Source organism: Talaromyces atroroseus (assembly GCF_001907595.1).
Source record: "Talaromyces atroroseus strain IBT 11181 chromosome Unknown scaffold_10, whole genome shotgun sequence".
Lineage (NCBI taxonomy): Eukaryota > Fungi > Ascomycota > Eurotiomycetes > Eurotiales > Trichocomaceae > Talaromyces > Talaromyces atroroseus.
This window is the reverse complement of record NW_017971442.1, coordinates 1,391,222-1,407,736: the sequence shown is the minus strand read 5'-3', so window position 1 is coordinate 1,407,736 and position 16,515 is coordinate 1,391,222. Positions and strand designations below refer to the sequence as shown.

Sequence of the window (16,515 nt, the reverse complement as noted above, 5' to 3'; positions counted from 1 at the left end):
ATTGTGCTGGGATTCACGAGAAGAGTGTAGGAACAATTACAGCGGTAAGAGCAAAGCAGGTTGCGAGTGTTATCCAGTGAAAGCGTCTGATTGTTTATTGGTTTGTATAAAGTCTTCGATGAATTGCATCTGTATGCTGGCTCGAGTCGTTGCCGGGACGAATCTGAAGATGCGACTTCTTTACTCCTATTGGAACAATTCACTTCGATGAGAGCCAGACTCGAACGTATATAAGTATTTTTCAAGCCATATCAAAGTTTTAACCAACAGCTTAATTGCCATGATCTATAATTTATAGCAACGTAGAACGTAGTATCCGTGACATCTTTTAGAGTTAGACGGCTTACTATACGCAATGACTTACTATACATCTTCGAGAGCCTGGCTGTAAGTCATTGAATATAGTGAGAAAAGTATCAATGTGTTCCTGAATAAAATAATATATTACTGTAGTTGTATTCTAAGCTAAAAGCATATAAGACGAGAGATTGTACACAAAGTCAGTGGCCGTATCATGGCATATTAGCTAAAATCTAGGCTAGACATATTGAATAATGAGCTTAATATTCAATAATTGTAGTCTTTAAGAGTGCATATTCCCTTTATTCTTCTTTTTCTCTGGTGAGGATCGATACTTGAACTAACCCTAATTAACCCTAACAACCCTAAAGCTTAGCTTCGACGCTAGCGTTGGCCAAGCATCCAAACCACCACCGCCGGCAGAACTGCGAAATTCCGAAAAGAGCGGCTGCACTTTAATTCTGCTGACCACCAACCCACCAACATCTTTATTCTTAGCCTTATCTCCAAGTCTTGAGATTTCGGAGTCAACATGGCTACAGCAGCGGCTCCCCCCAGTGGCCCTGGCAATTCTGCCTTCAAGGTACGTGGCGGAGATGTCATGACGCTGAAGCGGGGGTTTACTAACACCCTCACCAGGATAAGGCGAAGCCAATGGCAGTGCGGACTGCGAACATTTTGGCAGCTCGAGGTATGTGCATTTGACTCGTTTTCCATCGATAACGTTTTTGATTTACAAGTACTGACAAGTCTGCAGCTGTTGCCGATGCTATCAGAACGGTAATTCTTTTCCATTCACCCCGCAGAAATAATTCATATCCTAACGGCGTCTAGTCTCTGGGACCTAGGGGAATGGACAAGATGGTACGTCCTCATGTCTACTCATCTATACTACATGTAAAACATCTTCTGACAGAGCTCTAGATTCAAAGCGGAAAAGGAAATACGATTATTGTGTGTACCCCGCCTCCGTTTCGCCTGACTGACGCTGACTGCCCAAGACCAATGACGGAAACACTATGTTGAAAAGCATGAGCGTGATGCATCCCGCAGCGAAGATGCTTGTCGACCTTAGTGCTGCACAGGATATTGAAGCTGGAGACGGTACCACCTCCGTCGTTGTTATCGCTGGCAGCTTGCTTGGTGCTGCGGACCGACTGTTGGCAAAGGGTGGGTTATAAGGCTTGGAGTCCAGAATCATTAAAGAATATAACTAATATAACCAATACTGCAGGCATTCACCCGACGATCATATCCGAATCCTTCCAAAGAGCAGCAGCCGCTGCCGTGGAAATCCTCCATGATATGTCACAACCTATTTCTCTTTCAGACCGAACCACCCTTTTGCAGGCCGCATCCACTTCCCTTTCGTCCAAGATTGTTTCACAATATTCGAACCTCCTAGGTCCTATGGCCGTCGATTCCGTCTTGAAAGTCATTAATCCCAAGATTGCGAACAATGTTGACCTGCGCGATATCCGCATCATCAAAAAGGTCGGGGGTACGATAGAGGACAGTGAGATGGTAGACGGCTTGGTATTGAACCAGCCCGTCATCAAGAGCGGAGGCGGGCCTACAAGGATTGAAAAAGCCCGGATAGGATTGATTCAGTTCCAACTCAGTCCACCCAAGCCAGATGTGAGTTTCTTGCGGTCTCTTGTTTCTCGCTTCCTCTAACTCTTTATCAGATGGAAAACCAAATCGTCGTCAACGATTACCGACAAATGGACAAAATTCTGAAGGAAGAGCGCCAGTACCTTCTCAATATGGTAAAGAAGATTCAAAAAGCCAAGTGCAATGTTCTTCTTATCCAGAAGTCCATTCTACGAGACGCAGTCAACGATTTGTCGCTCCATTTCCTCTCCCGCCTGAAGATTCTTGCTGTGAAGGACATAGAGCGTGATGAGGTGGAATTTTTGTGCAAGAGCTTGGGATGCAAGCCTATTGCCAACATTGACTCATTCACTGAGGATAAACTGGGAACTGCAGATGTCGTGGAGGAAATTCAATCCTCAGGTGCTCGTTACGTCAAGGTCACAGGCATCAAATCGACCGCTGCCACAAGCCAAACAGTATCTATCGTGGCTCGTGGAGCGAACAATCTCATTTTGGATGAAGCAGAGCGATCTTTGCACGACGCCCTTTGTGTAATTCGCTGCTTGGTGAAGAAGAGAGCACTTATCGCCGGTGGTGGTGCACCGGAAATCGAAGTCGCCAACATACTTAGCACAAGGGCCCGTGAACTATCAGGCACCGAGGCTATCTGTTGGAAAGCTTTTGCCGATGCCATGGAAGTCATTCCAACTACGCTCGCGGAGAATGCCGGTCTGAATTCGATCAAGGTGGTGACTGAACTCCGCCATAGACACGCTCAAGGTGAGCGTAATGCTGGTGTCAGCATTCGCAGTGGTGGTGTGAAGGATAATATCACAGATGAGAAAGTGCTGCAACCCCTGCTAGTCAGCACAAGTGCCATTGAACTTGCGGCTGAGACGGTGAAAATGATTCTCAGAATCGATGACATTGCGCTATCAAGGTAATCGAGACTAGTGGTGAAGGCAAAGAACAAAAAAGTTGGGCTGTTTGTTATACGAGGCTGGCGCATCATGTAAAGAAAAGGTGTTAAGATCGTCTGTTATACCAACATACTACGTACCTGACTGTAAAATGGCTAGCAACCCATAATAATTACCTAAATTGGATTCTCGCAATGATTATAACAAGTTATGTGTGATTTTGATCTCACGAAACAACCTCCCTCTAAACAGAAGGCTTAGGGCTTTCCTGTGATGTATCGCCGCCGATGCCAAGACTCGGCGCTCCGGCGACCAGCTGGCGATAGTTGGAGACGTCATTCCTGAATCCTCGACAGCATTCGTTACAATTAACCGGTGGCAGGCTACGGGGTGTTTTCACTGCCGAGCATCATGAAAATTGCTTGTTTTACGCTTCTCGTGCTTAATTGAGACCGTATATTCCTTCGACGTTTCGCAGACTCTCGACACGGATGCTCCCAATGTTACACACCAAATAGGTAGGACACAACGCAAGCTTGCGTCGCATCCATGGCTCGGCACGACGGGGATCCTGACCAAGAGTTTGTACCTCTTACAGACAGGTCACGCAAAGCATCGGCTTCCTTCAGTTCGACGGATACAATGTCTTCCGACGGATCACTCTTTGGCGACGACACCGACGCTCCCGAGACCCAGAGGTTAGTGCAGAACACCCAGGAAACAGCAGTAGCAACACCGGCAACACCATACCGGGACATTGAGGATGATGCGGAAATTGAACGAGGGAATGATATTTTTCAGCATGCGAGAGAGAAATCGAAACGAACTAGCGGCACTCGAATAGTCTGGATAGTAGGGGTGTTGTGTGTAGGCGGCTGGATGCTGGCTTTTGTCCTGTTCTGGAGCCAGCGCAACAATAACCTAGGAACGAGCTCATCAGTTGCGGCTGTTCATGATGCCGACAGTGCAACTGGCGCTACGAGCTATGGCAAGCCGCTTGACTTGGAGGGCATCCTATCAGGTTTCTGGTCCAGCAAAAAACATTCGATTTCTTGGATTGCGGGCCCAAATGGTGAAGATGGGTTGCTACTCGAGCGTGGCCAAGATGGAGAGAAGGCATATCTCCGAGTGGAAAATGTCCGCAATCGTCAGGAAGATACCAAGGACGAGGAAGGCTTAGTTCTCATGAAATCCAGCACTGTTCAAGGCAATGGCAAAATTTTCGTGCCCTCTGAGACATGGCCGAGTCCAGATTTCAAAAGCGTGCTATTGCTAGCTGATATGGAGAAGAATTGGCGGTATTCATATACGGGTACCTATTGGCTTTTTGACGTGGAAAGCCAAACAACGAAGCCTCTTGATCCTGATGTTCCCGAAGGACGAATACAACTCGCATCGTGGTCTCCACAGTCAGATGCTGTAGTATTTACGCGAGGCAACAATATGTATATTCGAAAATTGGATTCTGACACGGTTACGCAAATCACGACGAATGGTGGCAAGGACTTGTTCTACGGTGTCCCGGATTGGGTCTATGAGGAGGAGGTATTTGAACACAATAGTGCGACTTGGTGGTCCAATGATGGCAAATATGTTGCTTTCCTTCGCACGAATGAATCCATGGTGCCGGAATTTCCGCTGCAGTATTACATGTCTCGACCGTCAGGAGAACGTCCACCCCACGGCCTTGAGGATTACCCGGATGTACTCCAAATCAAATACCCCAAAGCTGGAGCCCCGAACCCACGTGTCACACTTCAGTTCTATGAAGTGGACAGTGGTGACGTTTTCTCGGTTAACGTCTCGGGAGGATTCCCAGACGACGATCGTCTCATTACTGAAGTTGTCTGGGCTTCGAAGGCGAATGTCCTGATCAAAGAGTTCAATCGGGAAAGCGATATCGTACGTACTGTGCTCGTTGATGTTGCCTCAAGAACCGGCAAGCTTGTGAGAGTCGATAATTTTGCACAAGACGATGGCGGCTGGGCGGAGATAACTGAATCGACTACATTCATACCCGCAGATCCAGAAAATGGCCGTCTAGATGATGGTTATATTGACGTTATAGTGCATGAGGGTCATGACCATTTGGGATATTTCTCGCCCTTGGACAACCCCGCGCCTATTCTTCTCACGTCCGGTCCGTGGGAAATTGTAGATTCTCCGCCTGCTGTGGACCTGAAAAACGGTATCGTCTACTTTGTTGCGACAAAAGAATCGCCAACTCAGCAACACGTCTACAGTGTCAAGCTCGATGGCACAGATTTCAAGCCAGTCACTGACGTTTCAAAGCCTAGCTTCTACCATGTTTCTTTTTCGAGTGGTGGTGGATATGCACTCCTAAGCTACGAAGGGCCTCACATCCCCTGGCAAAAGCTTATCAATACCCCAAGCAACCAGAATGCATTCGAAGAGATTATCGAAGAGAATCAGGAGCTTGCCAACAGAGTTGAAAGATATGCTCTGCCTGCCGAGATCTACCAAAACATCACTATAGATGGGTTCACGTTCCAGGTTGTTGAACGAAGGCCGCCGCACTTCAACCCCATCAAGAAATATCCAGTTCTTTTCTACCTCTACGGAGGCCCCGGTTCGCAGGAGGTCACTAGGAAATTTACAGTTGATTTCCAATCATACGTTGCCTCCACCCTGGGGTATATCGTGGTGACAGTAGACGGCAGAGGAACAGGACACATTGGCCGAGCAGCTAGAACAGCCGTCCGAGGAAAACTTGGCTATTGGGAGGCACACGATCAAATTGAAACAGCCAAAACATGGGGCAAAAAGCCCTACGTGGATAAAGAGCATATGGCCATCTGGGGCTGGAGCTACGGAGGCTTCATGGCTCTCAAAACACTGGAACAGGATGCCGGCCAGACCTTCCAGTATGGCATGGCTGTAAGCCCCGTCACCGACTGGCGGTATTATGACAGTATATACACCGAGCGCTACATGCGCACACCCGATCATAACCGCGATGGGTACGAAAGAAGCGCAATCTCGAATATGTCGGCATTGCAACAAAATGTCCGGTTTTTAGTCATGCATGGCACAGCAGACGATAATGTTCATTTCCAGAACACATTGTCTCTACTTGATAAATTGGACATGGCGAGCGTTGAGAATTATGATGTGCACGTCTTCCCGGACTCGGATCATGGTATATATTTTCATAATGCGCGAAAGATGGTTTATGACCGTGAGTTTAACCCATCCTTGCCGTGACCCGTGCGGGTTCCAAGACGAAAAGAAAATTTTGTTTTTTTCGGAGAAGCTTACGATATACCAGGTCTTTCTTCTTGGTTAGTAAATGCCTTTACAGATGAATGGCATCAGGTTGGCAGTGCTTTACCAGATTCATAGAATCCGTTCCCGCAATATTGATACTTGTATTCTCATCGCCAATGATACGCGTATGTTAGTAGCCATCATGTTTTCATATCATATATGCCAGTGCGTGCCTCAGCATCCAGACAGCGGGTCTGTCTTTAGATAGCATATCATAACCTGAGCGAGGTGTTTCTGGGTAGCCAGTTGTGTTCAGAAATGATGGAACTTTGCCCTATGCCCTTTTTAAGAATGAATAAATATATAAATACACATATTTTTTCCTTCCCCATTCAAGCAAAAATATCCCAACCATTAAATTCATGCACAAACTTCACTGCCGCTTTCAAATAGTAGTTTTCAGGATCATCCCATGTCTGACCCAATTCTTTCAAGACACGCAAGGTCAGCACGAAATGTGTATCGTTTGCATGCGGACCCTTGACTGCTTGCTGCGCGACCCAACGCCAGTCTTTATCGTGCAAATCATATGCAACAACCGGCTTAGATAATTCGATTTCTGGCCGTAACCGAGCCACGTAGATTGCTAGAGTCGTCAGCCACCACTGCTTAAGAAGGGATATAATGAAATTGTTGGGCGTTTGGGGCAGTATTATGCGGATGGCGTGGCTCATTAATAGCGGATAGAGGAGGCATATATCGTGTTTGCGGCTGTTAGCATTATCTGGTTTGGATCTGTTTATTTTTGCTCCGAGGAAAAGTGCCACTGCAGCAGCCTGGCTATCACGGAAGGTTGCTGTTGGGTCCTGGGAGATGATGGTCCAGGCATTGCAATGATTGAGCAATGTGGCTTCGTGGTCACGAAAGATATTGCTTAGATTTTGTTCTCTGGGTGTCCCCAGGACGGTGGTTTTAAGTGTCTGGTCTGCTCGGACTCGCTCGAGAATCTCGAGAATGGAAGAGCTTTTGTAGGAGGGTTCGGCTTGGAAGTAGGCAGCTACATCAGAGTATTTGGCAACGTTGTTGTCGTGGTAGCGAGTCGCAACAAGTGTGAGCGCTTCCATTGCGAGGTCACGACTGGACATTTGAAAGGCCAGCGCGAGGTGTATCAATGGTTGTCCCACTGACAAGTTAGTCAGAAGACACTTTCTGGAGATGATCGTTATACGTACAGCCAGCAGTGATCGAGCTAAATAATGGTTGGTTGTCCGAAAATAGGAATTTCTGGACGACTGATTTCCAATCATAGCCCTCATCCACGAGGTTGTCCTCAAAGAAGTCTAGGAACGCGCGCTCATATCTAATGTTTGTCAGCATATCATTACAGAGCCATAATCTCAAATTGGCATAAATGGGCACAAACTCTTTCTTCCCCAGATAATCCATCCAATCACTGCCAACGACTTCCCCAGGAGCCTCTTTCCACGGATCTAGCGACTTGGACTCGACTTCATATATTTGATTGAGGACCGCATCGTCAGCGCCAAAGAGAAACGCGGAAGTCAGATGCTGGAGGCCGTTAGCCCTGTGGCTTGTACATATGAAAATGTAGCAAAGGTGAAGATCATACATGGGCTACATTGTTGTGAGATGTCCCACCAACCCATAGAGAATTGTTAAGGTGATTTAGCTTCAAAAGATGCTTCAACGACCTGGCGGGTTTCTCCACGGCATTTTCGAGATCATGGGTCTTGGCAGACGGCACTCGAATCGAATAGTTCGATCTCGATGGAAATATACTGCTCAAAAGCGAGGCCATGTTTTCTAATTTATCAGTTGGGCTGTTGGATTGCATGAGGATTATTATGTTGGGGAACAGCCGATAAGATAAAGCCGCCTCCGATAGCGATAAGGATGGCGGCTGTTTGCTCTGTTTGCCTCGCACATCTACGTACCTTCTGTCCCTGGATGCTTTCTTTCACTTTCACGCCACTGCATCAATCAGTGACAGCCCTGCTAGACAGCAAATATCGAGACAGAACCATGGGTCGCTGATTGCCACGACTTGTTGTACACCTTGCCACCGACCGCACTACTGCAGAATGCCGGAGCTGCCTGCCGTCTTCCTCCATGCAGAACTTTTGCCAAATGTTCGCCAGCTGACACTACACGTCTCTCTCCCCAATTCCCCCTCGGATATTGATATTAGGGAATCTTCAATAACGCTGTCAGAATCTCGTCGCGCTATCACAGTCTTCACAACTTATGGCAACAATGATGCAAAGCATGAGTTAGTGGAGACGCTCAAGCTACCAGTCAGAGTCACCGACGCGTCGAGACGAAATCTAAGTTTCGCGGGACATCGTGTTGATACCAGCACTACTACCAGCGGAGATGCACAAAACAATCAGACCGCCGAATACTCGTTTAGGTTGCAGGTTGATGCCCACGACATCGACTTAGTAACTACAAAGCAGGGCTTACAAGAAGATGAATATGTTCCCTGGACCGCGAACGATATGTCTACATGCGTTTCCTTGCATTGCAGGTTCTGCAAGGAATTGATAATCGACGCCTTGAAAGAGTCAGACGTGGCCACATGGCAGTGGAAGGATCTCCCCAGCGCCAACTGGGCGGAGATGATGGATTTCTGGCATTGTCACAAACCCGACGTGCATGTCGACGCGAAAGAGCAACAAAAAGCCATCGAGGACCAGACTGCATCAGTCAAAGGATATGGCGCTTCCAACAGAGTGGTTGCTAACCCCCGGACTGTACTTGTTGATGTTGCCTCTTTTTTAGTGGCCAAAAGTGACTGTCATAATATCAAAACGGTAAGTGCATATACACTCCTGAGGATTATTTCAATACAGTCTTTTCCTTGTCTCTTTTCGTCTCTTTTTCCGGTTACTGTTTTTGTTTTGCCTCTTCGTAGTCGATTGTTATGGAATACCATACCATCGGGTATAAAAGAAGGAGACTCCGTCGCTCCTCCCACGACGAAGTCACCGATACAAATGCCCAATACGAAAGGCCTTACTATCTCTTCCCTAAACACATTTCGCTATACAAGGAGGAAGTTCTTCAATCTTGTAGTCAGATTGTATGTGAAAACGAGATCGGTTAGGAAAAAACATATCTCTCCATTCTAGTATGATACGATATCCTCCTGCATGGAAATTGGAGCGATGGATTCCGGTCTACTGCAATGGGAGCTTGCTCTTTCACGACCGTTTTCTGCTTCACATCAATCTAAACCAAGCTCTTGATAAACTGACTTGTATGGGGAAAATGGTGGGATAGAAGTTTGGTGAGCCTCCTGTTTGCTTTTCACTGCGATACCCGGAGAGTTGGGGTCTGCAGCGATTTTCTCAGGATACATGCAGATAAATAGTTTTCTTCCCTTCAGCATTCAATGAAATTCTTTTCTTCATGAATACAACGTTTCTACCCCTTTCGTCTGGCGTGTGTATATTGACTGATTAAATTTCCCTGAGTATAGCTTCAAAAACGGCCAACCGGGAACTCCCCCACGAAATCTACGCTGTTACACGAGGAACAGAAAGCGAAAAACATAGCATGTTCTGAATGCGGCGCAATTTTAGGCATGGAGGACCCCGTCGCAGAAGGGCTGAGATTGTACAAAAACAATTTTTCTGCAAGACAGCTTGCAACAGGCTCCGCAGAAGAACCGGTATATGAAACGTATGGAGTTGACGTTATTACCAGTGCTCAACTATTAGATCTCGTTGATCATGAGGGTGTACGGCGATTTGTTATCCATGCTGGTCAGTCGGATGGTATTCTGGTGAGTGTCATGTGTTTTGTCTGTAGTTTGATATTAGAGGAAATAGACTGACTTTTTTGACCAGCTTTGGGCTTTTAATCCTGACCTCCGCTACTCGAGCTCTAGCGCAGATCATAGTATTGTATCTAAACGTGCCATGAAGGTTCTATATCAGAATGTGTCTGACGTTGAGGGAATTCTCGAGCCTGATAATGGCGCACCAGCGCCTCTGTCATTGGAAGAGTTGTTCCTGCCTGAGAACATCTATGACGAGCTGGCGCAGGCGCTGCAGTACAGCAATCGCTTATTACCGGTTTCTGCAAGGACCTTTCGAGAATGGAATGTTGCACTTCTGGGTCGTCTCGAGAGGGACGCGTGATGGAGGGTGATGAACTGTATGCTGTCCTATGCATGCTGATTGTCGAGCAGAATCATATGGGCAGCCCGTCCAACATGCAAAGCAAATATTTATTATCTGTGCAACCCAACTTGAGAAAAATGAAAAGGAAATATCGATTTACCGTTGCACATAGCAGCAGTACTACCTGTTTTATACGGCAAGGGAGACAGACATCCATCCCTTGCTCCATGCACATACCCGCCACCATCTTTCAAGCTTTTATCTACGAGTGCTTGGACTACTTGGCGAAGCTTGAATTATTCCCCTGACTAAGTTTGAAGCTCAATAACTTACAACAGGCTCACCTCATATTTGGCCTGTTGTCTACAGAGAAATGTGGCCATGGATTCCGGTTGCGAACCACTGATTTATTGCCATGAAAAAAGTGTATGTCAAGACGACGACTTTCAGGCATCGTCGTTATCAATACTCAGAGAACAAGAACAGCAACAAAAAGAAGAAGAGGAAGGCTTCTACTCCTCACATTATCCATGTTCCTATCACATCGAAGACATCCAAAAAGTTTCAACAGACGAGTTAAAGCCTATTATTTCCCGCCATTCGATATCTAACGACACTAATACAGACACAAAACTGCCTGCTCCAGGGCTTCTCATCTCCTATTCATCATCTCTTACCAAATCACCGGCTGATATTCCGACGACATCATTCTCACACCACGACACATGGGGTAACGCAGACGAAATCCCGACACGCGTGCCAAGCGCGGCACTCGAAGAAGAAGGAGGATTTCCGCCGTTGATTAGGTGTCGCGACAACCCTGCCATGGGGCGGTATCCTGATGACTTTGTCGTGGACATTGATGATTACGATGGCGATGATGACGATGGCTACTACTCTGTATACGACGACGACTCGGTGGTGTCAGAGTGGTCCTCCTTTCTGACTAGTATCGGCAATGAGGCTGAGGTAGACAATGAAAGCAATCTGTCTTACTGCGGGGATAGCGTTGATAGCGATCTTGAGAGCAAGGAGGGTGAATCCTGGTGTGTGATTTCGCAGGCGAGTAGCACCACGTTGCCACAGCGGTATACTACTTGTAAGGAGGAAAAGTCTGTCTTGATTGGATGATGCCATGTTATGATCTGGGTAGTAATTTTTCTTCTTCTTCTAATTGTTGTTTTATTATGGTTATTCTCAGTGATAATCTTGAAATATTGTCATTGTCTCATTTGATATCCTATCTGTATGTCATGGTTGGTGCATATTTGAATATAGACTCGCTATGCCTCAAAAGCAGTCTCAAACGGAGGCTCAGCCTGGGGGGTGATGCGCGCGAGATGACGTCGCTGGCCATTCTCCCAGTCATACAAGGCCGAGTGTGCAGTTACACGATTCTGAAGATTCCAAGGTTAGATTTCATGAACTTTCTCAGAGAGTATAGCCGGAGGGTATGAACTTACATCCCAAACAACAACCGTTCCAGGAGCCCATTTGACACGGATTTGCAGATCTTGCGACAGGGCAATGTGGTCGAATAGAAACTTAAGCAAGGCGTCGGATTCTTCTTTCTTATAGCCAACGATGTAGCGGGTGACTGATACACACATTAATATTAGATTGTGTGGTTCGTCATGGACAGAGATACTTACATTGCGGGTTGACATAGAGTGCCTTCTCGCCCGTCACAGGATGAGTGCGCACAAGAGGATGCTCATGCTTCACAGGATCTCTCCGGACAGTGCTATCTCTCGCCAACGCGCTTTGGGCTTGTTCAAAGCCCGAGTGCACAGCCTTGAGTCCGTGAAGCCGCTTGCGGAATTCAGGCGACAGACGCTCGTACGCCTTGGCCATGTTGGCAAATAATGTATCACCGCCGCTCGTGGGACCGTCAAGCAAGTACAGGAATGTAGTGCCAGGTGGCTGAGCTTCATAGGAGACATCTGAGTGCCACGTAACCGAGTTTGTGTGCTGGTCCAGAAATGACTGGAAGGAGTTATCGTCTGCTCCGCGGTGCACGAGGTGCACCTGTGGGAAGCCCTTGGGCGCTCCGGAGGTAGGGTGAATGTGGTGTCGGCCAAAGTAGCCACCAATCTCAAGAGCCTTGTCGATGGGCAGTCTGGCAAAGTCCTGGTCACGGAATGCTGCGGTTGGGGGGTTGTTAGCAGATGTACTGATATGCATGCTGTCGACGGCCACTGTGTAACCCAAAACGTACCGACAACTTTACGTTGGGCAACAAACAGAGCGAGCTGGTCCTTGCCGGCATCTGAGAGCTGGCTCAGTTGCACGCCGCGAACCTCGGAGCCAATGTATGGAGTGATCTCAATGGTTTGCGCCTTGTCTGCGGGGAGAAGGTCCTTGAACGAGGGGTCGGCATCTTTGCCGTGGTCGTGGTGTTCAAAGGGCGTCCAGGGAGGGTATCTATCAGACGAAGTCAGTGCCAGTATACGATTCTCAAGTGCCAATATAACGTACTTGACGCCCTTTTCGTTGTCCCATACGGGAAGGTAGTTAGGGTACGACGCGGGAGGCTGGGCGGCTGTGCCCTGGGTTTCAGCAATGCTGTTGAAGCCCTTCCTGCCGTCATTGAAGAACTCCTTGTTGAAGTTCTCCTTGATATTATCAGCCTTGGTAGCAGCTGGTTCCCGGATGGGGAGGGCTTCGACTAGAGCGGGGGCCATATTATCAGACAGTCAATGTTCGAGAGTGACGAACATTGACGATAGTCAAGCCCGCATATCTCCTACTATTAATACGCCGGAGTTTAGAGTCACACACCATTGTATGCGTGGATTGCATAATCATCGTTCATCGGATGATCAGCTCATACAAAACCGCCGGTGGATGGCGCAATTTGCATGGCGCTTTGCAAATTGCGTTGGCCGTCAATGCGCTTATCGTAATTTTGTTCTTGGATTTGCGATAATATCCACCTGTTTAAGACTAGTCGATCATGACTCTATCGCGGAGAGCGGAGAATAATTGTATTAACTAGAAAGCAGCCTAATAGATTTGAAGATTCTCCTCGGAGGACGAGGCGGAAAGCTTGACTAGCCCTAAGAGCCTGCATTAGGCAACGATCATGTATGCGTTTAGTTACCGTGCTCAACCTTAGTCAAGATACTACTTGGTGACGGCCGGCGTTGTGCCAGTTACACGCAGATAACCCTAGCTCCATCTCTTGGGGATTGGTCCAGCTAAAAGTTCTGAGAGACCTTCTATACGTGCTGTCACCCCGATCACGACTGGCGGAAACATCAGATTCTATGCGTTCTCGACCCAACCCTCTCTTTCCAGAAGGTCTATTGATTCTCTGAAGACCGAACCTCCAACAAAGCTGTCCACGGAAGAAAAAACGGAGTGGAGTGATAAAATTTCCGCTGTTGTCCAGTCCCTCAGTGAACACCCCGACCTTGAAGTCCCGGAAAGGCATACACAACTATCAGGCCTTCACATTGTGAGCAAATCCACGAAATCTGGCCCAATATCAGAGAAGCGACACTCAGTCTGCTTCGGCGTTTCCACTACGCAGCCAAAAACGATGCTCTCGAAGATGTATTAGTATTAATTAGGCCACAATGCCGGCACTCATTGCCCATGTGAGGTAGATTAATCTCGATAAGAAATCTGTTTAGATCTTTAAAAATGCACGCTATTGACTAGAATCCCCCCCGCCTTTCTGAACGGCCCGATCAATCCAACAATCCCACATTTCCGCTTTCAGTAATTAATAGATCATATTGTCTGGTGAAGAAGTACGTATCTTCTATCGTGAGGCAATAACGTCAACTGCAGGCTAGTTGCGTGATCGCACGCCACTGCCATAACGTCAACCATCCCTGGCAAGTCGCAATCACAGTGCGTTGACCCGCTGCCTGCAGACAGATACGTACATGGCTTCTATGTGTTTATTTGAACCCTACGAGCAATCAGAGGACCATGGCCTATCTCCATGCGGTTTAGCGCCACATGGGAGCAGCATTCTGGACGACGATCAGGGCTGGAGTGATGTCTCCAAGAGTAAGTATCCCAGATAAGAGCTGCATTAGCCTGTTTACTAATGGAGAGCATGTCGTCGTGGCGAGGACGTTGGTTTTTTATGTTTTTTCTTTTTTGCTTTCTTCTTTTCTCTGCTTCCAGTTAGTCGCCCGACTCTCCGAGGTTTGTTCGAAAGAAGATAACAAAATGTCTGGCAAAGAGGGCATCGATCCTGTCTCAGGCCAGTACGTCGTAGGCCCAGGGTCTGACAAGTCCGACGCAGAAGCCAAAGTAGCTACCTCGGTCAGTCCCGGTGCACTGGAAAGTCTGCGACAGCGAGTCGTAGGAGTCGATACCACCTTTGATCAGAGTGAAGACATCCGCTACTACAAACCCATTGAGTCTTATGAGGGTTTCCACCGGTGGGATCCCGACTTTGAATGGGAGGAATGGGAGGAAAAGAAGATTGTGCGAAAGGTGAAAACAAAATCTTTTGTCTCCTGAAAACATCTTGCATATGGATCAGTATGCTAACACCATGTTGACAGATTGACCTGCGAATCTGTACCTTTGCATGTCTTACTTTCTTTGCTTTGCAGTTGGACCGAGGCAACCTGGTCCAGGCTACTTCGGACAACATGTTGTCTGACTTGGGCTTGAGTACTAACGATTACAATACTGGGAATACCATTTTTTATGTGTGCTTCCTCTTTGCCGAATTGCCTTCGCAGCTCATTTCAAAAAGAGTCGGACCGGACCGCTGGATTCCCATCCAAATGGTTTGCTGGAGCTTGATTGCTGCTTGTCAAGCTTTCCTCCAGGGTCGTGGGTCATTTTTCACTTGCCGTGCTTTACTAGGCCTGTTTGAGGGAGGGTTGTAAGTAATATTAATCGTCTCTTCTGATCCCTTGGTGATGCTTTGAAATGGCAAGCTAACAACTGAGTTAGCATCCCCGACACCGTCCTATTCTTGTCCTACTGGTACACCTCAAAAGAGCTCCCTTTTAGACTCACTTGGTTCTGGACGGCCTTTGAATCGACGGCCATTATCGGCGCTTTCCTAGCCTATGGCTTCCTCCACATTCCCACCAGCAGCGGGACAGGACAGTGGCGATATCTCTTTGCTCTGGAAGGGCTTATTACCGGCGTCATTGGGATTTTTGCCGCCTTTTATATGCCCCCATCCCCAACACAAACCGCCGGACGGTTCCGGGGTAGGAAAGGCTGGTTCTCCGAGCGTGAGGAGAAGATCATGGTCAACCGAGTCATTCGCGACGACCCCAGCAAGGGAACTATGCACAACCGACAAGCCCTCACGCCGAAGCTGCTTCTGGAAGCCCTTTACGACTATGACCTGTGGCCAATCTACCTCATTGGTCTTGTCTGGTTGATACCTACAGCCCCGGCCACCAGCTACATCAGCTTGGAGTTGAAATCGCTTGGATTCGGGACGTTTCAGACAAACTTGCTCACAATCCCAGCATATGTCATTTTCATCATTAACTTACAACTCTTCACCTGGCTCACGGAGCGGTTTAATGACCGCATGCTACTCGGTGCAGTCGCTGAGATATGGAACCTGGCTTTGCTGATTGCGCTCGAAGTCCTCCCTGCAGATGTGAGCGCATGGTCAAGATATGTTTTGATCATTCTGATCATTGGAAGCCCGTACTTGCATGCTGCCATTGTGGCCATGACTTCGAGAAATGCTGGCTCCGTACGGACACGCACTGTCGCATCAGCCATGTACAATATGACGGTGCAGGCCAGCAATATCATTGCGGGAAATGTCGGTTTCTTCCCTCTCCCTACCTCCCATTCATAAAGCGAGTCTTGACATTAAAAACCTAGATATACCGATCCAACGACGCACCCCTTTACCGCACTGGCAACAAAGTCCTCATAGCCATCACTTGTCTCAGTCTTGCATTGTTCCTCTTTGCCAAAGTGTACTATGAAACCAAGAACCGGTACGTATTGACTTGACCTGTCGATTCATTCTGAATAGTCTACTAATCACATTCCAATTGGTAGACGACGAGCCCGAATTTGGGATGCGATGAGCAGCGAAGAGCGAGACGCATATCTCGCTTCTAATACGCACTCTGGAAATAAGAGGTTAGTTAGCCCTGCAATGAAAACGGCTGTGCTTGCCACGTTTCAACATTGACGCTAACTAAGTGGCTATCTGCAGACTCGATTTTAGATTTGTTTCGTAGACTGGCTGCTACCTAAGAAGACGATGCTACTTACAACGACAAGATAGTCCCATATCCATATCTCGCATACTTTTTTGGTTTTGATATCGCCGGACTGATGTTGTGCCTTGTTGAATGCATAGA

The 16,515-nt window shown here is 47.5% G+C and overlaps 6 protein-coding genes across 6 annotated transcripts; 4 read left to right on the top strand and 2 right to left on the bottom strand.

Moving 5' to 3' along the window:
- Window positions 1-832: 832 nt before the first annotated feature.
- UA08_07286 (T-complex protein 1 subunit delta) lies at window positions 833-2,840 on the top strand (the record flags this gene model as incomplete). Its single annotated transcript, XM_020262211.1, has 8 exons — window positions 833-883; window positions 940-991; window positions 1,058-1,080; window positions 1,135-1,164; window positions 1,225-1,254; window positions 1,302-1,470; window positions 1,535-1,938; window positions 1,989-2,840. 8 exons carry the CDS (start codon window positions 833-835, stop codon window positions 2,838-2,840), a joined length of 1,611 nt encoding a protein of 536 aa, XP_020117946.1.
- A 525-nt stretch (window positions 2,841-3,365) lies between these two features.
- Window positions 3,366-6,179, top strand: UA08_07285 (putative dipeptidyl-aminopeptidase B; the record flags this gene model as incomplete). Its single annotated transcript, XM_020262210.1, has 2 exons — window positions 3,366-6,015; window positions 6,139-6,179. The coding sequence occupies 2 exons, from the start codon at window positions 3,366-3,368 to the stop codon at window positions 6,177-6,179; spliced, it is 2,691 nt and encodes an 896-aa protein (XP_020117947.1).
- Window positions 6,180-6,436: 257 nt separating this feature from the next.
- Window positions 6,437-7,863, bottom strand: UA08_07284 (hypothetical protein; the record flags this gene model as incomplete). Its single annotated transcript, XM_020262209.1, has 4 exons — window positions 6,437-7,227; window positions 7,277-7,404; window positions 7,468-7,613; window positions 7,675-7,863. The coding sequence occupies 4 exons, from the start codon at window positions 7,861-7,863 to the stop codon at window positions 6,437-6,439; spliced, it is 1,254 nt and encodes a 417-aa protein (XP_020117948.1).
- A 283-nt stretch (window positions 7,864-8,146) lies between these two features.
- On the top strand, window positions 8,147-10,210 carry UA08_07283 (hypothetical protein; the record flags this gene model as incomplete). Its single annotated transcript, XM_020262208.1, has 4 exons — window positions 8,147-8,878; window positions 8,980-9,147; window positions 9,547-9,852; window positions 9,917-10,210. 4 exons carry the CDS (start codon window positions 8,147-8,149, stop codon window positions 10,208-10,210), a joined length of 1,500 nt encoding a protein of 499 aa, XP_020117949.1.
- Window positions 10,211-11,475: 1,265 nt separating this feature from the next.
- On the bottom strand, window positions 11,476-12,876 carry UA08_07282 (hypothetical protein; the record flags this gene model as incomplete). The annotated part of the gene is made up of 5 exons (XM_020262207.1): window positions 11,476-11,589; window positions 11,656-11,789; window positions 11,845-12,336; window positions 12,411-12,616; window positions 12,671-12,876. 5 exons carry the CDS (start codon window positions 12,874-12,876, stop codon window positions 11,476-11,478), a joined length of 1,152 nt encoding a protein of 383 aa, XP_020117942.1.
- Window positions 12,877-14,380: 1,504 nt separating this feature from the next.
- Window positions 14,381-16,379, top strand: UA08_07281 (hypothetical protein; the record flags this gene model as incomplete). Its single annotated transcript, XM_020262206.1, has 6 exons — window positions 14,381-14,650; window positions 14,722-15,050; window positions 15,122-15,962; window positions 16,025-16,143; window positions 16,208-16,291; window positions 16,355-16,379. The coding sequence occupies 6 exons, from the start codon at window positions 14,381-14,383 to the stop codon at window positions 16,377-16,379; spliced, it is 1,668 nt and encodes a 555-aa protein (XP_020117943.1).
- Between the last annotated feature and the right edge of the window lie 136 nt (window positions 16,380-16,515).